This window comes from Squalius cephalus, assembly GCF_949319135.1.
Source record: "Squalius cephalus genome assembly, chromosome: 2".
Lineage (NCBI taxonomy): Eukaryota > Metazoa > Chordata > Actinopteri > Cypriniformes > Leuciscidae > Squalius > Squalius cephalus.
In genome coordinates this window covers 27910665-27935146 of record NC_137123.1, presented here as the reverse complement: position 1 = coordinate 27935146, position 24482 = coordinate 27910665, and the positions used below count along the sequence as shown (strand labels likewise).

General features: G+C 37.9%; 1 protein-coding gene across 5 annotated transcripts in view; it reads left to right on the top strand.

Moving 5' to 3' along the window:
• Positions 1-24482, top strand: part of wdr17 (WD repeat domain 17) — a 34772-nt gene that overhangs the window by 6020 nt on the left and 4270 nt on the right. Inside the window, exons 1-25 of one of the 5 annotated variants that reach the window (XM_079850846.1) lie at positions 4339-4359; positions 5365-5493; positions 7146-7329; positions 7563-7793; positions 10259-10510; positions 10718-10840; positions 10939-11126; positions 13807-13975; positions 14090-14178; positions 14306-14388; positions 14516-14602; positions 14724-14888; positions 16982-17184; positions 17508-17657; positions 17742-17872; positions 17953-18078; positions 18205-18360; positions 20042-20106; positions 20182-20314; positions 20790-20881; positions 20968-21067; positions 21924-22063; positions 22311-22331; positions 23188-23299; positions 23538-23679. In XM_079850846.1, coding sequence (XP_079706972.1) covers positions 5371-5493; positions 7146-7329; positions 7563-7793; positions 10259-10510; positions 10718-10840; positions 10939-11126; positions 13807-13975; positions 14090-14178; positions 14306-14388; positions 14516-14602; positions 14724-14888; positions 16982-17184; positions 17508-17657; positions 17742-17872; positions 17953-18078; positions 18205-18360; positions 20042-20106; positions 20182-20314; positions 20790-20881; positions 20968-21067; positions 21924-22063; positions 22311-22331; positions 23188-23299; positions 23538-23679 — 3265 coding nt within the window. In that variant the 5' untranslated portion in view covers positions 4339-4359; positions 5365-5370. Of the gene's footprint in view, positions 1-4338; positions 4360-5364; positions 5494-7145; positions 7330-7562; positions 7794-10258; positions 10511-10717; positions 10841-10938; positions 11127-13806; positions 13976-14086; positions 14179-14305; positions 14389-14515; positions 14603-14723; positions 14889-16981; positions 17185-17507; positions 17658-17741; positions 17873-17952; positions 18079-18204; positions 18361-20041; positions 20107-20181; positions 20315-20789; positions 20882-20967; positions 21068-21923; positions 22064-22310; positions 22332-23187; positions 23300-23537; positions 23680-24482 lie in introns of those variants that run through there. The other 4 variants (XM_079850845.1, XM_079850848.1, XM_079850847.1 and 1 more) reach the window with 4 other exon arrangements.

Genomic DNA, 24482 nt, shown 5'->3' with positions numbered 1-24482 from the left:
AACAATAGTGTTGATGATTTAGCTTGGAATCTTACGAGTGAGAGTGAGCCTGCCGTGTATTCGGGCATAGCATGTGGAATCAGGGCAACAAATTAATGGAAATCCACTGTCTCCTCAAAAGCGTCCATTTGCAAGCAGCAGAAAGCCACCTTATGCGACACTTACATCATCGCGGTGCTGCGGTTCGCGTGAATGTGAAAGCAACATGGACTCGGGTGCGCACTTGTTCAGGAAGTAAAGTTACCTGCGCATGCGTTTTAGCTGATTATGATGTATTTAGTTAAAACACATGTAAGGGATGATAGTGTTGATGATTTACCTTGGATACGAGTGAGAGTGAGCCTGCAGTGTATTTGCGCATGGAATCAGGGCAACAATTTAATGGAAATCCACTGTCTCCTCAAAAGAGTCAGTTTGCAAGCAGCAGAAAGCCACCTTATGCGACACACACACACAGTAAACCTGTGTTGTTCACTCAGCTGTGCATAATAACACCAAATTAATAAAAAAAAACACAACATATTGCATGTTGTGTTGGTGTGTTTTCTCCCTTGGTTCGGTTCGTTTAGGCATAGGCTTTGTGAACATGGCAATCGTGCTCGGATCTGCACCAAAACAATCACTCCGAGACCGCCTGAATGAGGTGGTCTCAGCTCGATTGCAAACGAACTCTGGTGCGGTTCGCTTAAGGTGTGAAAGCGATCCGACCCAACGGACCAACAAATGATATTATAATTCATAACGGGAAATGTGCTATATAAATAGCAGTAGTGTATGATTCTGTGAGTGAGCACATTAGTTACCACAGTTGAAAAACAAAAGAAAAAGAAGTCCACAGTAGTCGATTGTTGAGTTCATGCGCGTGATCATAGGTAACTAACTAACTGCGCGAACTCGACAGTCGACTACTGTGCACTTGTAATGACACATCAAGGATGTTAAGAGGCTAAAAGCAGGTTTAAAACTTGCCCCATTGAAGTCAACAGGGTGCAAATTTTAAAAAGAGGATAACACGGTGTAGGCAACACCGATTTTTGTCGTTGTTCTCTGTACTGACAGCTCTCCAAATTTACAAAAAAATGAGCTCAATGTTAAAATTGACCGGAGTTCTCCTTTAACTCAAACGCTTGCAATCATGTAATTCTCTATAGGGCACAGCTGATTGGTTCCAGCCGTATCAGTAGCCAATGAGGTTACGTGTTCAACCTTCAAATCCTTGGTTAGCATTTGCCTTAGCAGTGCAGTGCGCTTTCAAAAACCCTCCACCTTCCCCAGCTCCACCTTTATTGATCTGCTATGGGTAATCCATCGCAGATATGGGCATGGGCATGTCTTGATTGCTCACAGCAGCGTGTCATGTATGTATTGGTTATAGCAAATCCCGTACTTGCTCTGCAGCAGCAGCAGCATAACAGATATATTCAACCAAAACCAAATATATCAACATTCATTCTCATATCCATTACCATGCCAAACACTCTGAGAGTTGTCGTGACAGAATTATGCTGCTCCATCAATATTCAAAAATATAATTTCTCAATATATTAAATATTTTTTGGAACCTATGTATAGGCTATATATACATACTTTTAGGTCAGTTGAACCCGACAGCAACTGCCTACACTGGACCAATTAAAGTGCTTTCATTCTAAAAAGCGGACCTGTTTCTGGGTTGATAGTGACAATCTCTAACCTACAGACATGGTTTTTGGTCTAGGTGTTGTGGGTTTTGTTTTATTATCACACAATAAAAGCCTGGACATTCTGGTCTATTTATAGATTTATATGGAGGGCATGATAATGGACAGTGTCTGTGTCAGGCTTGCATTGAAAATGACTTAACGGCAGTCTGTGGCATGCAATATGATTTCTATGGTCATTTGGCTGCAATGCTGTCTCAGTATAAATGAAACCCATTCAAAAATTCTGCAGAGAATAGGCTCCAGTCATATATATATATATATATATATATATATACAACAGGCTATGTGTTCATTTTCATCTTATTGGAGTAAACAAAGATAAGCAAGTAGGTATTATTACGTCCGTAATGAAAGGGAGGCACTTACCGAGCTATCTAAATTATGCAAATGTTATTACAGATCTCATTTCAGTGCTATTTGTATGCTATTTGTAAATGAATAGCCATGAGGCAATTTTCTCAAGGACTTTACCTTTGTGCAGCATTATGTCAGATACTTTATCTATAAGATTATTTTGTATTTGTAACATTATCTTAAAGTTCTCAATGTTTTTTCAGTGTAGATGAATGGGCCATGCGTGACTCACAGAAGTTACTCACGCATATGTTGGTAGAGTGGGAGCAAACGTAGGCTGTACGTCGATGCGTTGCGTGTTACCCAGGTGTAGGATGTTTGATGCTGGCCGGCACTCTCGCCCTCTCCAGCAGAGCTCCTGCCACTTCATCTCAACCGCCTCTTGGAGTTAGTCTTCATCGCCTAGGAAACGGTTTCATGAGTGGCCCATCTCTCGCTCTCCCTCTGCGTGTGTTTTGCTCTGTCTACATTTCACTCACGCTCTCCCCCGCAGCCCAGCCGAAGGGGTAGGAGGTGTTGTGGGGGTGAAATCACTAACAAAGCCAAACTTCTGCTGGTCACGATCTTGGTGGCATTTGGAGGTCTAAGGTCGGAATCATAGATGAACGCACAAACACATTTCTCAAACATCACCCACTATTTGATCTCCTGTCTCTCAGACATCTCATTATATTTTTCTGCATTTGCATTTACAATGCATTTTTACTGCAGAAGACCTAAATGATTTGAATGGAGCTTATTATATATGCGAATTGATTAATGGGTATAATAGCGATATGGTTTAGCAGCATTATCAAATTGCAAATGCTGCGATTTTATCAATATTTGCGCTGTGTGTTTCAGTGTGAAGCGCGGCATTATATTCTTATACGAGCAGCTCATTATCCTCCAATGTTTGCAGTCTCAGAGCGGACTGGTTCGCAGTAAATGCATAAACAGAATAATATCGTGCGCTGGTGTGGATGCTAATATAGTTATCGTTTATAGTTATCTTTATTGTTATCGTATTTGGTTTGAACGGGCCTTTAGTCAGCAATTCCGACTTGTGCTCATAATGATTACACTTTATGGATAATATTGCAATATTATAAGGAAAATATTACAATATTAGGTTAATTCAAGTTTTGCGTGTCGATCCAAAGTTGCTGTCATCTGAAATCTTTGTTTGCATCGATTCGCCTGAATACATGGAAGGCAAAAGAAGAACAATTTGTGTAGCTGCTGTTCATAGCAAAAAAAATATCATGTGTATTTGGTATATTTCATCAGATTGTAGTACATTGTACAAGTTAGTGAGAAGTAATGTGTGAACGCTTGGCTAAAGAGATGTGTCTTTAATCTAGATTTAAAGAGAGAGAGAGAGAGAGTGTGTGTCTCAGCCACAAAAAGGCTATTCCAGAGTTTAGAAGCTCAACAAATGAGATGCTTTAAGGGCTCCCTGCGGTTTTCCGTCAAAAATAAAATGTTATGTTTTAACATCTGAAAAATGAAGAAATTACGACAGCCTTAAATATTAGCATTGTATTTTTATACAGTGAAATGTTGCAAGTGTAATATTTTGTTTGTTTTTATTTAGTCATTTTTATATTTTTATTTAGTAATAATAACAATAAAAATAATTATTATTATTTATTTATTTGTTTGTTTGTTTTTATAGCCATTTTGATATATAATCACAGCATTTGTGTAATCCCAAATTGTGTGGCCCTATAAACAAGCACAGCAAACTTGTTTTTTAAATCACATTTTAAATGTACATTTTTATGAGTAAAATCACAATTAGATTTTTCCCTCTAATTGCAGTGCACTACCTTGCAGTATGTGCAATGTAGGCTGTGTAAGTTTGTACATGTGACGTGTTGTGCTCGTGTATACATGCTGGACAGAGGAGCATGTTAATCATCAGGCAAAAGGGAGCAGCAAACACCTTCGAGGAGGCTGTGCAGGGGTGAGATGAGGTGTGTGATTGCGCGTATGTCAGGGAGGGGTGTAAGTGAGGGAGTTTAAATGAAGGGATCTTGCTGTTGCCTGGCTACTGGCGGGAGCTGTTCCATCACTCTCGTCTCCAGCCACCTCTCCCACACGAGCAGCCTGCACCAGTCAATGAGCATGTTCTCTTTCTCTACCCCCATTTTTACATGCACTCACACATTGGGCAACAGTCACACACAGACTATTGAAACGGCTATTTTTCTTGTAGTCGCTATTGCAGAGCCCTGTTTGGCTTTGCGTCTGTCAAGGCGAGAGGATAGCAGACATGGAAAGCCTGTGCTGTTTCAGCAAATATCACAATGAACCAAAGGTAGGAGCTGCGTGACGATCATTAAGTCATCTGGTGTAGCCTTATCACTTCAAATGTAAAGAAGAGAGAGGTAGATCAAACAGAGGGTTGTTTCTCGCTAGTGTCACCCTAAGGGGCCGCTCTCACAGGACGCGTTCTTGCGTTCAAAAACAGATAGACGCAGTGCAAGCGGAATGGAACAAAATGCAGGTGTCTTGAGACATGCATTTGAAAGTGTTTTTTTTACTTCACATGAATGGGCCCAAAAAGTTGTGTGAGAGAGGGAGAGAACATTGAGGTCTGTTTTTCTTGTTGTTGTTTTTTTCTAAAGATTTCACACAGTTACAGTACAATCTGGTTTGTTTGTTTTTCAGTCTTTACTTATAAAATTTAGCTTATTGTAAGATGCTAGTTATATATTATAGTAAGATTAACGCTAATTAGATGTGTTAAAATTGCAATATAACAGAAGTAGTGGTAAATCTTTTATTTCGTATTGTGATGTGCATCTGAGTGAAATGGTTTATCCATTCCAAACAGGAAAAAAATGTAGGGTGGGGACATGGTTTACCTATCTGTTGTTGATTGAATGGACATTGTAGTTGATTGTAAGAATGGGGCGGGTTTAAGTAGATTTCACTAGATAGTGTAAAGGTTATGCATATTTGGCATGTTGTCCGAGGTGAGGGCTGGAAAACTGGAGGGATGCTGGAAAACTGTCATGGGACAGAGGCATGTCTGCTTGTATGAGACTGTATGCTTCCTGTCATGCTAATTCAGTTGATTAACTGAACGTGCTCCTCCCGAACTTTGTTAATAAAAAAAAAAAGATCAAGTTAAAAACATGCATAGATAAATCATTCACATTCACAGTAACATCAATAACATGCTTTTAGATAAAGTGAAATTTATTTCCGTGCCAAATTTAATGTCTGTTTTCACAACTGCAATGTACTTTTATTATAAATGCTGAGACCAGTGGACCACATCACAGATCCTTATTGCCATTACTGTCTCTTTGTCCAGGTAAAAATGTCTCAGGTGAAGCAGGTTGGCCTGCTGGCCGCTGGATGTCAACCCTGGAATAAAGACGTGTGTGCTGCGAGTGGGGACAGGTTTGCGTATTGTGCCACGCTCGCTATATATGTGTACCAAGTAAGTGCAAACTGTTTGAATATGAATTATAGTAGGCTAAACGATGGACTGTTAATAAAGTAAATTGCTCTTTCCTTTTTTATTGACAAAATTAACTTAAAAGGATAGTTCACCCAAAAACTAAAATTTACGGCGTTCCAAACTCATAAAGTTTGGTTTTCGTTTATCTTCGCAACACAAATGAGGATATTATTTATGCAACCTGAGAGTTTCAATGAGAGTAATAAATGATGATCAATGCATATACATATAGAGCACAACAAATATGGTAAACGGAATGTGTTTGTTTTGTGTTTGTGTGAGCGCACAGCTTTGGGGTTTTTCTCTAGGCAGTGCGTTCTTATGTCTGTGTCTTGCATGTTGGAGGCATGGTGTCTGGATCCTGACACTTTGGTCTAGTCTTGTGTCAGTTTCAGTGTCCTTCAGTGTCCACTCCTTCAAGTGAACAGTATTGGTGGACTAAAGTAGAGAATAGTGAATGAGGGTTTAGGGGGCGATTTCGGATTCAGCCCTTGTATTATCAGTCCTGTGTCAGTTCATTGTCTTATCTACTGTTCATGCCCTGCCTGATCCTTTTACAGCTTCTAGATGCCAGTCTTGTTTTTCCCCATAGGGTAGTGTTTTTTTTGTTGTTTTTTTTAAATAAAACCCATTTTCTCTGCATCAATGAGTCCTTGCCTCATAACTCAACCCCTAACCTTTACATAGTGGTGGGCAGATCGAGGCTTCGAAACAATCTGACACTCGTCTCCATGGTGACCCCTTGTGGTCAGAACAGTGTAAATGCAACAAAACCCCGGGCCAAACATGCATAAAAACACCTTTTACAGATCTATTGCAATATTTTTATTGAAAGTGAAATGCAATTATCTAATCATCGAATAAGATTATAAAGTGTCTATATATTCTTTTATCAATTGTCAGGGTTTGTTTTGTTTGTTCTATGAATGGCTCAGCTAAACAGGCAAATAAGAGACTATTAACTACATTATTCATTTTAATTATACTAATGTCTAAATAAAAAGTCTACAAATGTATAAAACTGATCAGAGATCAGGTAAAACCCACATGCACTTGTTCATTTGTTCTCAGTGACTCCTCATGATTTATTGGGTTGACAGAGATCCACCCCCCACCCCCCCCCAGCGGTGAACCATTGAAATTTTGAAGTGTTTCGAAACGTTTCGAAACCGCAATGAGGTAATGATGCCTCGTTTGCTGAAAATCACGTGACTCTGGCAGTTTGATACACGCTCCGAACCATTGCTTCGTAACAAAAGAATCGTAAAGGTTTCGAAGCTTCATGAAGCAGTGTTTTGAAATTTCCATCATTACCTTTACAAGATGTGTTCTATGTATGCACACTGATCAACGTTTATATGTGAATAAAATCCTAAATTAAATCTGTTCATCATACAAAGCTAATTTTTTTTCTTCATTAAATAGCTGAATTCGTTTGGATTGTCTTAATGAACTTTCTGAAGTGTCAAAGTTTTGGTTGAATGGACTTTAAATGGAGAAACATAAATCTCTCAGGTTTCATTAAAAATATCAAATTTTCATTTTTAGGTGAACTAACCTTTTTACAACCTACAAATGTAGTCTAATGTGAGTTTTTATGTTGTTTAACTGATTGAATTGTGTCTTTCCAGCTTGATCACATATATAATGAGTTTAAGCTGCGAGCGATCATGTCTGAACACAAGAAGACAATCACAGCTATAGCGTGGTGTCCACACAACCCTGAAGTGTTTGCTAGTGCAAGTGCTGATAACCTGCTCATCATTTGGAACGTGGCCGAGCAGAAGGCCATTACACGGCTAGATAACACCAAAGGTACCACTGCCCACACACCTACTGTGTCCTAAGAAATACACACCAGCTCAAGACACATATTCCACCTGACAGCATGTGTTCTTCAAGACACCACTCAAAATGCAAGTTTTTCTCAGACTAAAGATGAACAGTTTTGAATAATTTTAACTCAAACCTTAGATATTTTAATAACTGTTTTTGTTTATGACTTTTTCATATGAGGTCTTAAACTTGTCTAAATGGATATTTCCCAGGTATCCCAGCTTCTCTAAGCTGGTGCTGGAATGCAGGTGACAGCGTTGCGTTCGTATCCCACCGGGGTCCTCTGTACATATGGTCCATCTCTGGGCCTGACTCAGGAGTCACTGTGCATAAGGAGGCTCACAGTTTCCTCTCGGATATCTGCCTGTTCCGCTGGCATCCATTGAAGAAGGGAAAAGTGGTGTTTGGACACACTGATGGCAGTCTGTCCGTCTTTCAACCAGGTACCGTAACTGTATTTGTTAATGCTAAGAACATGTCATTCCGAACCTTTATGCATTTATTTCTTCTGCGGAACACAGAATATATTTTGGCGAATGTTGGTTAGTGCTACATTGATGGCAAAGACGAGGTAAGGCGAGGATCTAAATGCAGCAAATGTTTATTAAAGAAAAACATGAACAAAGATAATCCCACCAGGGAGCAGGAACATAATCCTGAACAGGAATGCGAACAGCAAAGTCAAGGACTGACTAAAACACAGGGCTATATATTCACAGGGAACCTTACAAGATGACAAGGAAACAAGAACACCTGAGGGAACAATAAAGAACTAATCAGGGTTGCTATTGTAACAAACAAGGAAGCTAATGCAAACCAGGGAAACAGGAAATAAGACAACACAGAAACAATGGGAACAGAAAACACTTCAACTTAAAAGTCCTTAAAGGGATAGTTCGGCCAAAAATGATATTTAACCCATGATTTACTCACCCTCAAGCCGTTCGAGATGTAGTATATGTCAGTCTTTTTTCAGACGAACACATTTTCAGTTATTTTAGAAAATGTCTTAGATCTTTCAGTGGTTATAATGTGAAGTTATGGGGTCCACCTCCTTCAAGTCCCAAAATGTGCATGCATCCTTCACAAAAGTAATCCATCTGGCTCCAGGGGGATAAACGAAGGCCTTCTGAGGGTAATCCGTGCGGTTTTGTCGTAAAAATATACATATTTAAAACTTTATAAACGAAAATAACTGGCTTCCGGTAGCAGTCTACGCGCGTTCACGGAGATGGATGCTGGCGTATGACGTAGGACGTAGCGTAGGAAGCGTTGTGACGTAGAACGAACATGACAGCGCAGCCAGAGAGCAGAGCAAAACAAAACTCTACGTCAGGGTTCACCAATCTCGGTCCTGGAGGGCCGGTGTCCTGCAGAGTTTAGCTCCAACCCCAATTAAACACACCTGAACCAGCTAATCAAGGTCTCACTAGGCATACTAGAAACTTTCAAACAGGTGTGTTGGGGCTGGTTGGAGCTAAACTCTGCAGGGACAGCGGCCCTCCAGGACCGAGATTGGTGAACCCTGCTCTACGTCATACGCCAGCATCCATCTCCGTGAACGCGCGTAGACTGCTACCGGAAGCCAGTTATTTTCGTTTATAAAGTTTTAAATATGTATATTTTTACGACAAAACCGCACGGATTACCCTCAGAAGGCCTTCGTTTATCCCCCTGGAGCCGGATGGATTACTTTTGTGAAGGATGCATGCACATTTTGGGACTTGAAGGAGGTGGACCCCATAGCTTCACATTATAACCACTGAAAGATCTAAGACATTTTCTAAAATAACTGAAAATGTGTTCGTCTGAAAAAAGATTGACATATGGATCTCGAACGGCTTGAGGGTGAGTAAATCATGGGTTAAATATCATTTTTGGCCGAACTATCCCTTTAAGACAGGGGAACACAAGACAGGAATCATGACAGGAAATTAACAATTTTGGTGATCAGTGAATTCCATTTTATGGGTAAAAAATTAACAAATCACTGAGACATTTTTCAAATATCTTCTTTGATTGTAGAATAGAATAAAGAAAGTCATACAGGTTTTTAGACAACATTAGAATGAGTAAATGATGACAGAATTTACATTTTGGGGCGAACTTTTCCTTTAATAAAAAATATAAAAAAATCTAACATAACATCAATAGAGATTTAAAAACAACAACAATATAACTAATAATATGAACTATATCCAGATTAGATACAGTTCATATTATCGACTCTTTTCCCGCCAGCACTTTTAAAGAACTTACCTGCCAGCTCCATCATATTCACTAAACTTTCATTTTAAACTTGATGAATGTGTAAACAGTCAATATACCATAAGAAAGAACAGAGCATCTGCTTTTAAACAAACCAACAAACAAAAAAACATATTATTATTATTATAATCACATTGGCTTATTGCATGTAAGCAGTCTTCTATCCGCTCCTCCTTTGTTTGTTTTTGGATCCGTGGTTGCTGCACTATTTCAGAAGATGCATAACTGCTCCCTCTACTGTATAACAGTGAAAACATGGATTGCCTGAAAAACTCGTCCAAAACTCGTCCATGAAAAACTCGTCCAAGAATATTGTTTATTCTTGTTTAAAGAAACATTCCATTGTATCGTTCTTCAAACATTATGGGAACGTTAATTTTGAATGTAACATTCTGAAACATTTATAAAATGTTACATCCAACTAAAATGTTTCAGTTAAAAGTTCAAAATGATGTTTGTGTGCTTTAACGTTATTAAAGAGCAGATAACTCTGAGGGAATGTTCCCGGAACCTTCCCTGTTGGGGAAACAGAGTTAAAGGAAAGTGTTGTGTCAGTCGTGTTAATGGCAGGGAAAGAGATAATAGTGCCCAGGTCTAACCTGAACAATAACATGAATTTATTTTAATGACATCACCTTAGGCTCAAAGAATCAAAAGCACGTACTGCGGCCCGAGTCGTTAGAAGGCACAGATGAGGAAGACCCCATCACAGCTCTGGAGTGGGACCCTCTCAGCACAGACTACCTACTGGTGGCCAACATGCACAATGGCATTAGACTGCTGGACTCTGAGTCTCTATGCTGCATCACTACCTTTAGTTTCCCCAGTGCTGCTGCCTCCGTGCAGTGCCTGGCCTGGGTGCCCAGCGCCCCTGGCATGTTTATCACAGGGGGTAAGATAAACACACACAGAGGGGCCAGTGGGAAATAGTAGTTTTAATCTTAATCTGATTTTAGCACTATCATTTAATTATTAATTACATTTACAGTTTAACGTAAAACAGCTGGGGTGTAGATTGAAATGGAATGATCAGTCATATTTGCATATTCACATCAGTAAAAAACATTTTTTTTTTATCTTATTATATTGAATTCTCAAGATTCTCAAGTTGGTGTGCTAAGAGTATGGAACGTATCAAGAGCGACACCTCTGGATAACTTTAAACTGAAGAAAACCGGCTTCCATGCACTTCATGTTTTAAATTCCCCGCCAGCAAAGAAATGTATGTGTTTTCATGTTCACCATTTAGCACTCATGTAAATGTGTTTGTGTACGGCATCATAATGACTCATATTGATTTTGGTGTTATCTCTCTCTTAGCATTTAGCTCGAATTCCCCTTCCAAGAATCACTACACCTCCTCCACTAGCGAGGCTGTGCCTCCACCTACTCTTTCACAGAACCAGGCCTTCTCCCTCCCACCCGGGCACGTTGTCTGTTGTTTCATGGATGGGGGAGTAGGACTGTATGACATGGGTGCCAAAAAGTGGGACTTTCTGCGGGATCTGGTAGGAAAACTGACACGTTGTTACCTGTGGACTAACAAACAATGAAAAACCCTGAAATGATTATTACACTTTTTATATTTAATATCTACACAGGGATTTTTTAAAAGTTAGTTGTAGGTTATCTTATTAATAAAATGGATGCATTCAAGTAAGCACCAATGGCTCAAAATGATGCATTTATATTAGTCATTCTGCTTTTGAAGTGGTGCTCTTCCGTCCTAGTGCTGATCAGTTCAACAAGAGTTCATGTTGTTTTCTCAGGTAAACAGCTCTTGTAGTTGCCTTGATTGTTGTTAATGACGGAAAATGCAATATAACCTTTTCACCCCATGGTTAAGTAAGAAATAATTGACAACAAGCCACTGAATTATCATAAATTAATGCACAACTGAGGTGATAACGTGCCCGCAACACAAAGCATAATGTGCAGACCTCGGGTGTCTAATTTTCCGAAGTGGCCCTGCATTAACAGTCTGAACTCATGTATTTTGTTTATAACATTAAAACATGTGCTTATGGTTATCTCAGGACATGTGCAGAACTACTTTCTTTCACTACTGATTAAGCATCCTGTGTCTGCCCAACATTTTAGCCACATTCATCACCACAAATTTTTACTGTATTTCCTTTCAATTTTCACCCAGCTATTGCAGCACTTTTCATAGATATAAAAATGTTTAAAGAATAAAGGAAATTAGCTTTTAATTTTATGTTTTCAGTTTTAATTTTAATTTTAGTAATTTGGTCATGTGCTTCTGTCACTTTTATTTGTTTGTGTGCATTGTTTAAATATTTCTATGTAGCTTTAATTTATTTTTATTTCAATTTTAGTCTTAGTTTTAGCAGTTTTACTATGTAAACATAAAATACAATATTTATTTTATTTCAGTTTGTTATCAAAGCAACGTTTTAAAAAAATAAGCTTTTTTATCTATTTATATTTGGTAACACTTTGTTTTGATCGTCTGTTCTAGACATTCTACTAATAATAAGTAACTACATGTCAAATACCAGTATTAGTATACTCTCTGCTTAATATCTGCAAAAGGCGGGGACACACCAAACCGACGCCAAAGAACTAGCTCTGATGAAAGCCAACTGTGGCAACTTTCAAAAAAGCTGCGCTTGAACACCGCACAGACTACAGCCGATGGACACTGCTGGCACTTACGTTTTGCGACTGCGTGAGAGGACATAACTCTCTCATACGCTGGTATGAGAGAGTTATGTCCTCTCACGCAGTCTCAAAGGTGGCAGTGTTCTGCATTCAAAAAGGGACACTGGAAGAGCTAAAACTGTGTGGACAAAGCAAACAGCGCCAGTCTAGCTCATAACTGACATATTTGTGTAGCTTTTTCAATTATGTCTGCTAAGTTGTCACTGGCATTGTCAGCCCTTGGTTATTATAAAAATAATACACTGTTTAAATTAGATGGAATGACAAGAATGACAAGTGTCTGTGGTGTGTTCCCTCTTTATTTCATTATTTATTTGCTTTTGTCAGTTCAGTTTTTTTTCTTGTGCACTGATTCGCTAAGCTGAAACAGCCAATCAGAGTGATCTCTCTCAGCGATGAGCTTCGCCACCTATTTGACATGCAGAATCAGTCGAAAAGCTGCTGATGGCGTCTGACTAGAGACAACGGTGCAAAACACACCGAAAAAAATAAGCCGATCGACACTCAAAAACGACCCAACATTAAAACTTTATTTTGATGCTCCCACAACAGACATTCTACTGACTATAAATATAAATACGTCAACTTATTCTACTAACCCTAACCTAACAGTCTACTAATACTTTAATGAGGTAGGTGCACTGATCTATATAGAATGTCATTATATAGATCAGTGGGTAGGTGACATATAGTTGCAAATTAACGAGTTAGTTGACATGTAGTTGCAAATTAATGTGAGGTAGTTAACATAGTTGCGAATTAATGAGATGTAGTTAACGTGTAGTTGCGAATTAATGAGAGGTAGTTGACATGTAATTGTGAATTAATGAGAGGTAGTTAACATGTAGTTGCAAATTAATGAAAGATAGTTGACATGTATATGCAAATTACTCAGGGGTAGTTGACATATAGTTGCAAATTAATGAGAGGTAGTTAAAGGTGCTCAAAGCGATGTCACACGTTTTTTAGGCTGAAATTTTGTTGTCACATACAGCAAACATCTCATCACTATCCACTAGCTGCCTGTCCCCTGAACACATTGTAAAAAAAATGCGGTCTCTGTAGACAGCCCAGGCAACAAAAACAAACTGGCCCAACCTGGACCACGAAACATAACAAACAGTGTTCCAGCCAAGAACCGACAAGAATGAGTTGGGGGTGGGGGTTAGTGCGGGGGATGTGGTGAGTGGACATGAAGGGGGGTGTTTCATGACTGTTTCAGGAAGCACGGAAGGGAGGGGGAGGGAGGGTCGAGCTAGCCTCCGTTTTGTTTGACAATACTTCGAACGTCAACAAGAAGTGGCGTCACCCAGCATCGCTTAGAGCACCTTTAACATGTAGTTGCAAATTAATGAAAGGCAGTTGACGTAGTTAATTTCGATTAAAATATTTTTAAGACTTTAGTTTTAGTTAACAATAACAATGAAGTCATCATAATGATTATATCATTATAATACAAACATGTAAGGTTTTTATGACTTTGTGACATTGTTTTTGTCACAGGGTCATGTTGAAACTATCTTCGACTGCAAATTCAAGCCAGATGACCCAAACATTCTAGCTACAGCTTCATTTGATGGGACGATAAAAGTCTGGGATATAAACACCTTAACTGCTGTGTACACATCTCCGGGAAATGAGGGAGTGGTGTACTCTCTGTCCTGGGCCCCTGGTAAGAATGATACACACTATTAGAACAGCCCATGTTGCCGCTGCAGTTTCAGACAGGTTTTGTTTCTGTGTAACTCTTTCCTTCATTTATATGTTTCACTGTTAACCAAAGGAGACTTGAACTGCATAGCAGGAGCTACTTCAAGAAATGGCGCCTTTATTTGGGATGTTAAAAAGGGAAAAATGATCACAAGATTTAACGAGGTAAGCATTTTTTTTAAGGATACTATTTATTTAGAATTAATAACTCTAATTTATGAGATTTAAATAGCTATTGTTATTTGAATTTTGATTGCACAATCGTAATCTTTATTTTTTACTGGAATTGTAGCATGGGAAGAATGGTATTTTTTGTGTTGCTTGGAGTCATAAGGATTCCAAAAGAATAGCGACATGCAGTGGAGATGGATTTTGGTGAGTCCGTTTTTAGTTTTGCCTAACATTCCCACAAGCCTTAGCCCATCCATGTAATGAAGCCATATTGTCCTCATACTCATAGACATGATATTGTTACAGTACTTTTTATTGTGTGTGATTTCAGCATAATTCGAACCATTGACGGCAAAGTGTTGCACAAATACAAACATCCAGCAGCAGTGTTTGGCTGTGACTGGAGTCAAAATAACAAGTATGTGATCAGTGTGTAATCAGATACACAAACAGATGACAGAACCTTTTTACCAGTATTATTTTCTCTTGCCATCACAATTATAATTAATTCATTCTCAATCTCTCTTTTACTCTTGCAGAGATATGATTGCCACTGGCTGTGAAGACAAGAATGTTCGAGTCTATTACTTGGCCACCAGTTCAGACCAGCCACTAAAAGTCTTTACAGGTCACACGGCCAAAGTATTCCATGTGCGTTGGTCACCTCTCAGAGAGGGCATACTGTGCAGCGGCTCAGATGATGGGTAATCACTCAATTAAAAGCTCCATTTACACTCTTAATATACACTGCCACTTTGTTTAGGGCCAGTAAGATTTGGTCTTTTTTTAAGAAATTAAGATTAAGTTAAGAACACTTTTATTCAGCAAGTGTAACCGGTGGCTCGTGATGCCAAGCGTGATGCGCAAGGACACATTCAACTGATCGAAAGTGATTGTAAATATTAAGCAGCACAACCATTTTCAACTATGATAATAAGAATTATTACTTGAGCACCAGCATTTTAGAATGATTTCTGAAGGATCATGTGACACAAAAGAGTGGAATAATGGCTGCTGAAAATTCAACTTTGGTATTACAGGAAGGCTTCTTTCATTTCAAACATTAAAAAAATCTTACTGACCCCAAACAGGAGTGTACATGTTTTAATAGCATTACAAATGGTCATTCTCAAATTTACCTCTGGACTTTTTTTGTAGACTTAATTATAAAAACTTGAATAATGAATTGAAAAAAATGAATAGTATAACTAAATAAAATTATAATGAACATAGTATTACTAAAAGAATAATTGACTCATCAAAGAATCATCATACCTTTTATTTACAGATTTTGTAAAGTAAAATACAAAAGTATATACACTCACCTAAAGGATTATTAGGAACACCATACTAATACTGTGTTTGACCCCCTTTCGCCTTCAGAACTGCCTTAATTCTACGTGGCATTGATTCAACAAGGTGCTGAAAGCATTCTTTAGAAATGTTGGCCCATATTGATAGGATAGCATCTTGCAGTTGATGGAGATTTGTGGGATGCACATCCAGGGCACGAAGCTCCCGTTCCACCACATCCCAAAGATGCTCTATTGGGTTGAGATCTGGTGACTGTGGGGGCCATTTTAGTACAGTGAACTCATTGTCATGTTCAAGAAACCAATTTGAAATGATTCAAGCTTTGTGACATGGTGCATTATCCTGCTGGAAGTAGCCATCAGAGGATGGGTACATGGTGGTCATAAAGGGATGGAAATGGTCAGAAACAATGCTCAGGTAGGCCGTGGCATTTAAACGATGCCCAATTGGCACTAAGGGGCCTAAAGTGTGCCAAGAAAACACCATTACACCACCAACACCAGCCTGCACAGTGGTAACAAGGCATGATGGATCCATGTTCTCATTCTGTTTACGCCAAATTCTGACTCTACCATCTGAATGTCTCAACAGAAATCGAGACTCATCAGACCAGGCAACATTTTTCCAGTCTTCAACTGTCCAATTTTGGTGAGCTCGTGCAAATTGTAGTCTCTTTTTCCTATTTGATGGAGATGAGTGGTACCCGGTGGGGTCTTCTGCTGTTGTAGCCCATCCGCCTCAAGGTTGTGCGTGTTGTGGCTTCACAAATGCTTTGCTGCATACCTCGGTTGTAACGAGTGGTTATTTCAGTCAAAGTTGCTCTTCTATCAGCTTGAATCAGTCAGCCCATTCTCCTCTGACCTCTAGCATCAACAAGGCATTTTCTCCCACAGGACTGCCGCATACTGGATGTTTTTCCCTTTTCACACCATTCTTTGTAAACCCTAGAAATGGTTGTGCGTGAAAATCCCAGTAACTGAGCAGATTGTGAAATACTCAGACCGGCCCGTCTGGCACCAACAACAATGCCACGCTCAAAATTGCTTAAATCACCGTTCTTTCCCATTCTGACATTCAGTTTGGAGTTCAGGAGATTGTCTTGACCAGGACCACACCCCTAAATGCATTGAAGCAACTGCCATGTGATTGGTTGATTAGATAATTGCATTAATGAGAAATTGAACAGGTGTTCCTAATAATCCTTTAGGTGAGTGTATGTATATAATTAGCCTATAAACTCACCTAATGGAAGCCTCTGTGTTGAGATCACATGATCATCCAATTTATATCATCTTAGAAACTTTCACTTGCAGAAGAAATAAATCATGGCTGACAGTGAATAGGGCATTTCTCCTATGGCACTAGTAACTGTGAATTTGTGCATGAATTTGTCTATACGTGTCAGTTCCCAAAACAACATAAATATGACTGAGTGCACCTTTAACTTCATAAATGGATGTGTATCTGTGTGTATGTTGACTAGGACTGTCCGTATCTGGGATTATACCCAAGATGCTTGCATTAACGTGCTGAGTGGCCACACCGCTCCAGTTCGGGGTCTCATGTGGAACACAGAGGTGCCGTACCTTTTGACCTCAGGGAGCTGGGACTACACCATCCGTGTCTGGGACACCAGAGATGGCACCTGTCTAGACACTGTATATGACCATGGAGCTGATGTCTATGGTAGTGTATTCAATGTATATGCTGCAAACTAAATTATGCTTTCATCCTTTATGCACTTTTTTCAAAGAAATGGCTTATTTAATTGATACATTTTATACATTGTGATATCTAAATACAGTTAAATGATTCAAGTTCTGTAGACAGGAAAAGCAGAACACTGCACAGTTAAGAGACCTAAATATGTAATGGGAACACTTATTTTTTTGTCCAAGGACTGTCTTTTAGTAGAATTTATCATACAGTAGTAGGGACATTATTTTGTGTCATTCCAAGGTAATGATACATTATTTATGCAGCTTTGTCAATCATATGAAATCCCCCAGGTCTAACATGTCACCCCAGCCGTCCATTTACCATGGCTTCCTGCTCCAGAGATTCCACGGTCAGACTTTGGTCACTCACTCCTCTAATTGCTCCCTTAGTGGTCAACATCCTTACTGACCACAGCTGGGATGATATCATTGGCAGCACAGGTTAAAACAAAAGCACATATTATATACTGTTTGCATGGACTGGTTTTGTAAAAACATTAAACCACATGTATTTCTTGAGTGTAGATCGCGCTATGGTTCCTGGAGCCCATCCCCTCCTGTGTGGAAAAGTGTCCAGAGATATTAAACAGGAGCTGGATAAACTCTCTAGCGACGTGCGCATGAAGAAGCTCAGATGGTTCTCTGAGTGTTTCTCAGTAAGTAAATCTCAACACAGAACTCTCACAGGAGTTTATTTAGAAGTCTAAATAAGGGGTTATGTACTCTCTCTTTGTAGCCACCAGGAGGGAGTCATAACCTGTGGGATCTGGTTGCTGTAATCAACGGACAGGATGATAGTCTTCTTCCACAGAACTATGGGCAGGGCATCATGCATATGAAACACCTGGTCCGCTTCAAAACTGTGAGTGAATAAACTGTGATGTAACGTTCTAATAGTGGTTTTTGGTGCATATTAAGTTTTCAATACTTCTGCTGTAGTTTGTATCTACTTTTTGTAATTATTTTACCATGTGTCCCTTCCCTGTAGTCTGAAGCACAAGAGCTGACCATAGTAAAGATGTCAAAGTTTGGGGGTGGTATTGGAGCCCCTAGTAAAGAAGAAAGGCTCAAGAATGCAGCAGAAATCCATATCAGACTGGGACAAATTCAGAGATACTGTGAGCTTATGGTGGAACTGGGAGAGGTAAAATCTAAAAGATTTAAAAGCTACTGAAGTTTTTTTTTTTTTTTTTTTTTTTTTTTCTGAAATGTTATATATAATTTCTTGGATTGTCAATATATATTTTAAAATGTTTTTATAATAATTAGTCAATGACATAATATGCTGATTAAGTAATCTAATTAATCACATATCAATATTTGCTGATAGGTTGGGGTTTAAAGGAATAGTTCAACCAAAAATGAAAATTATCCCATAATTTACTCACCCTCAAGCCATCCTAGTTGTATATGACTTTCTTCTTTCAACCGAACACAATCAGAGTTATAATACATAATATACTGCTCTTCCCAGCTTTGTAATGGCATTGAATAGTGCCTACGTTTTTGAAGCTCCAAAAAGTGCATACATTCATCATAAAAGTTATCCATATGACTCCAGTGGTTGAATAAATGGCTTCTGGAGTGAAAGTGATGGGTTTCTGTAAGAAAAATATCCATATTTAATACTTTATAAACTATAATCACTGGTTTCTGGCAACGGCCATACACACGTTCACAAGAGAGTCGAGTTCCAGCAGAGGGGTGACCTATGACGTAGCTCCTCTTCTCTTATATCGAAATCCTCTTACATTTTTTTTTTAAACTTCCAGTTTTAGACTTCTAATTCGTGACCAGTGTTTTGTTTTGCTCTATCCTCTGCGCTTCCGCGTTCATCAATTCTCACCTAAGGTCACTCTTCCGCCGGAACGTGACTCTTTTGTGAACACGTGTTTGGCCGTTGAAGGAAGTCAGTTATTATAGTTTATAAAATTTTAAATATGTATATTTTTGCAAAATATCTCACAAAAACCCACCGCTTTGCTTCAGAAGGCATTTATTAAGCCACTGGAGTCATATGGATTACTTTAATGATGGATGGATGCGCTTTTTAGAGCTTCAAAAACTTGGGGACTGTTCAATGCCATTACAAAGCTGGATATTTTTTATTATGACTCCAATTGTGTTTGGCTGAAATATATACAACTAGTATGGATTGAGGGTGAGTAAATTACGGGATAATTTTCATTTTTTGGTGAACAGTTCCTTTAATTGTTTATTAGTTGTGTTTAATGTTTTATTTCAGTGTTTTTGCTTTATAATCACACTAAAGTAACATGGTAAATTGACCCCCTTAATTATTTCAATGTTCAAAGGTTCAGCAAGCACTTTTAATGTTTTTGAAAGAAGTCTCTCATGCTCACCAAGGCTGCATTTATTTGAACAAAAATACAGTAAAAACAATATTGTTCTAAAATATTATTCATATTTAAAATAAACAGAATTTTCTGTAACTATTTCTCCAGTATTCAGTGTCACATGATCGTTTAGAAATCATTATAATGCTGATTTGGTGCTCAAGATAAATGTCTCATTATTATCAATGTTGAAATAAAGTTGTGCTGTTTAAATAAATAGTGATACAATATATTCAGGATTCTTTGATGAATAAAAAAAAAACAATTTATTTGAAATGTAAATCATCATAAATGTCTTTACTGTTACTTTTGATCAATTTAATGCATCCTTGCTGAATAAAATTATTGATTTCTTTAAAAAAGAAAAAAAAACATAATATATGAGAAAATAGAAGATTCGTCTTTTTTTCTTTCAGAAATGTAATTTTCTGATGATTTTTGTATGTTTATGTTGTTTTATGTGTTTAGTGGGAGAAGGCTCTTTCTGTGGCCCCTGGTGTCTCCATGAAATACTGGAAAAAGCTCATGCAAAGGTATCTCATATACTGCTCTGCATTTATAAATCCGATGTTGTGAGTTTTTCACCATTTATTAACTGCTCAATGTAGGAGAGCAGACCAGCTCATGCAAGAAGGCAATGATGATGTCATCCCATACTGCATCGCCACTGGTGAGGTGAAAAAGCTAGTGAATTTCTTCACCTCTAGAGGTCAGCTGAAGGAAGCTGTGCTGGTGGCTCAGGTACAGGGCACTGTTATCTTTTTACCCATTTAGAGAGTTGTTGTAAGACTGTGAACCTCTGTGTTGAGTTTCATAATAAATGAGACTAAGGGCCAGATTTAATAAACAGGGCAAATTAGCGCCGATAAGAGCTTCCAAAAAGCGTCGATGGGAGTGGAGAGTTCTGCGTGTGATCTACTGACGACACGCAAATTAACTACCAGGAGCAGCGCAAATTAGCATCTGGTTTTTATACGGTAAATAATGGCGCAAATACCAGTAAATAGACTAGTGCAAACCTTAGTAAATCACCTTGCATGATTCATTTAAAGTGAATTATTTAAGGTCAGCTGCAAAAATAACGCCTTTTGAGCGCTAATTTTTCACTGTGTCTTAAGTAAAACAAAATTACGCCGAAAGAGGATTTGCATTGGTGCAATCTTTTAGTAAATCTGGCCCTATATATTATAAATGAGCATGCACTTTGTTTTATCAGGGTGCTTGTGAAGGCAATATCCATGGTCCTCAAATCACATCTATAAACCATGCCGCAAACTCAGACAATGACAACATAGAAAAATACTGCGGGTAAGTTATACTTAGTTTTAGCCGAAATCAAGTGTTTCACACGAAATCAGTGTTTTCTCTTTTTCTTACCCACTCCCTTTGTCTAGGATGTTGCACAGAGTATGTAAAGAGCTGGCTGAGTGGTATTTCCAAGATGGCCGTGCTGTGTTGGCAGCTTGCTGTCATCTAGCTGTAGACAACACAGAAGTAAGCTCACAATAATGAGAGATATGATTGAACACCAATAGCAACATTTAAAATCAGACGAACCTCTAACAATATCATGTCAATGTTTAGACAATTAAATAACACGATAAAACCAAGCAAGGACAATTAATATCTCTTGGACAATTTAATACAAATTATTATTTCTATTATTTTCAAGACAGTTGCTCTGCGTTTTAAAAGTTTTGGGTCAGTAATATTGTGAAATATTAGTAGAATTTAAATCAAATCTATTTTAATATTTTTTTAAATGTAATTGATTTCTGTGACGGCAAAGCTGAATTTTCAGCATCATTACTCCAGTCAGTCACATGATCCTTCACAAATGATTCTAATATGCTGATTTGCTACTCAAGAAACATTTCCTATTATTGCCAATGTTGAAAACGGTTGTGCTGCTCAATATTTTTGTGATACATTTTTCCAGGATTCTTTGAAGAATAGCAAGTTCAGAAGAAAAGTGTTTATTTAAAATAGATTTTCATTGTAACCATATAAAAGTATTTGTTTGTCACTTTTGATCAGTTTGGTGTGTCCTGGCTAAATAAAAGAAATGTAAAAAAAGAAAGAAGACATTACTGACCCCAAACTTTTGAATGTTAGTGCATATGTCAGACAGTATAAATTAAAGGTAGTACAAAAACTACTACCGCAATGTATAAATACTTGTTTGCCTTTATAGCAACGAGAACTGAATGAGAAATATGTTTAATTGTCATAAAAATCTTAATGATCCTTAAAATATGCTTGATTTGTTTAGTGTAATAGTCATGTTAGGCAAGTGATGTATGATGTTCTATGAGTGTTTAGATAAGGAGTTTTTATCTCCTTGTGTCAGCTGGCTATGGCGTCTCTGATCAGAGGCAATGAGCTGGAGCTGGCAGTGTGTGTGGGCACAGTCCTGGGAGAATCAGCCTGTAAAGCCACCCACTACGTTCTGGAGCTCTTGGCCAGGAAATACATGACCACTGCCACCTGGTAAGCATACAACTGATCAATGCATCTTTTCTTAAAGTCAATTTTTAAAAAGGGAAACCAGGTTTTTGTTCAAAACTGAATGACCAAATATGTAACTTTGAATCACATTTCCTTTCAAATAGTTTGCACACTTTCCTGTTAATGCAACCCATCTCTTATCATCAGTCATGCACAGAAGTGTTGACATGAACCTGATAGTCATCCTTACTGCACACCTGTTACATTTTTCATTTCCATTTCTCTCTAGCTTTCCATCTGTGACATACAGGTATTTTCTCTGCCTCCCTTTTCTGCCTCCCTGGTTCATATGTTTAATGCTTATTCATAACAGATTATCTCTTTGATACTGTAAATCATGACTGCGAGCCCCCATCAGGATTTAATCTGTTGACATTTTAAAATGCATTCAGTCAACTTTAACTACCCATGTTAATATAACTAAGGTGATCATTGACGTACAGTATTCTTAGGTGCCACTTTAAAGGGATATGTCTCACAGAAATGAAACTTGTCCTCATTTACTTACTCTCATTTTTTTTTTCAATTTTAAAAATGTTTGAGAAAAAAAAGTGAAAAAAGACCACAAAAAAAAAGCAAAAATAAATGTTGTGATGGCAAAGATGAATTTTCACCAGTCTTCAGTGTAATGCGGTTCTTCTGAGGGTTCCTCAGAAATCATTCTAATATGCTGATTTAGTGCTCAAGTAACATTTCTTATTATCACAGTTGAAAAACCATTGCGCTGCTTAATATTTTTGTGGAAACCGTGACACTTTTTTTAAGCATAGATTTTTTTGTAACAATGTAAAATTCTTTACTGTTAAGATACCTTTTGATTGTTGCATTTAAAAGATCCTTGCTGAATAAAAATATTAGTTTCTTTCATAAAAAAAAAATATATATATATATATATATATATATATATATATATATATATATATATATATATATATATATTCAGAAAACTACTATTACAATATTTTTATGGTACGTTTTGACAGCCTCAAATATTTTGTGACAAAAATATTCAAAAACTCACTTTTTGTTTTCAACAGAACAAATCAAATAGTTATCCACTTTTCCCATTACTTAACTCTTGCTGCCTTGGGTCTTCTACTCTCCAGGGATCTTGCAGCCAGATTACTTCAGATGATCCCTGATAACGAAATCTTGTTAGCCAAACTGTGTGCCTTCTACCCTGGCAGCTCAGCCGAAATCAACGACCTGCACGAAAAGGTGACTCAATGCTGCACATTAGTCTTAAATCGATTCAAATGTTATTAGTTCCCATTCATTTTAGAAGGAATTGTGGCCATTTGCTCAACATTCAACAATCTAATGAAAAATTATTCTCATATTGAGTGTGAAGGTCCAAACAAGAACATATAGTGTTTATTATTTGATGTGAATATGGTATTTTTCTGCACAGGCAGAAATGCATTTAATAGAATAAAAATTTTTTTTTTTTTTTCAGTGTGGTCTACCGACTTTAGAAGAATGTAAAGAGCTTGCTGAGAATACACATGCTGAGGGAGACATCTTTCAAGCAGTAAAGTATTACCTCCTGAGCACAGAACCAGAAAAGGCTCTTCCCATCGGGATCACATTTGTCAAAGGTGAGTGTCCGAGAGTGTCAGAGAGTGTCCATTTCCAGCATGTCCACAATCTGCACACAATATAGCATAGGCCTACTTCCATTTTCTCAAGCAAACTTTTAAAGGTTGATTGAACGATTAAATGAAGAAAAAGTTGACTCATTAATGATGCACTTGAAAATTGTGTTTTTGTAAAGTATGGGAACTTTATATTTTGTTGTAAAAGTGTTGTTTCTAGTCACCATTAGAGTGATTAGAGTTTTCTTCTGTGAAGTTTCTTCCATTTCAATGAGTGTATACAATTTGTTTTGATGTATAGAAGTGACTATATAAACAATGTTACTATATATAGACTGTAAAATGCAAGCTTATCGAACTTGAATCCACAAGCAACATTATTCATTTTGATTTTATAGAATATAATTAAATTGTTTGCTGAAAACAAAGACCAAAACAAAAAAAATCACAAGACTTTATCATTCAAAGGCATAATTGTTGCCTTAAAGAATTAAAAGGGATCTATTGTGCCCTTTTTCAGTCTTTATTTTGTTTGAGGTCTACTAGAATAGGTTTTCATGCTTGAATGTACATAAAACACATTATTTTTCACATATTTTTACAGTGTTGCTGCACCTCTCCTCCCAATCTGTCAGTAACGCTCTGTTTAGTTACCATCTCCATGAAGCCCCTCTGATGTGCTCTGATTGGTCAACTGGTCAAGTGTGTTGTGATTGGTCAACCGCTTCCAGTTTCGGAAATGTCACTCCCCTTACCATAACTGCGAGTTTCAACACGCTACTAACGCAACTTAACCAGGCCTCGTC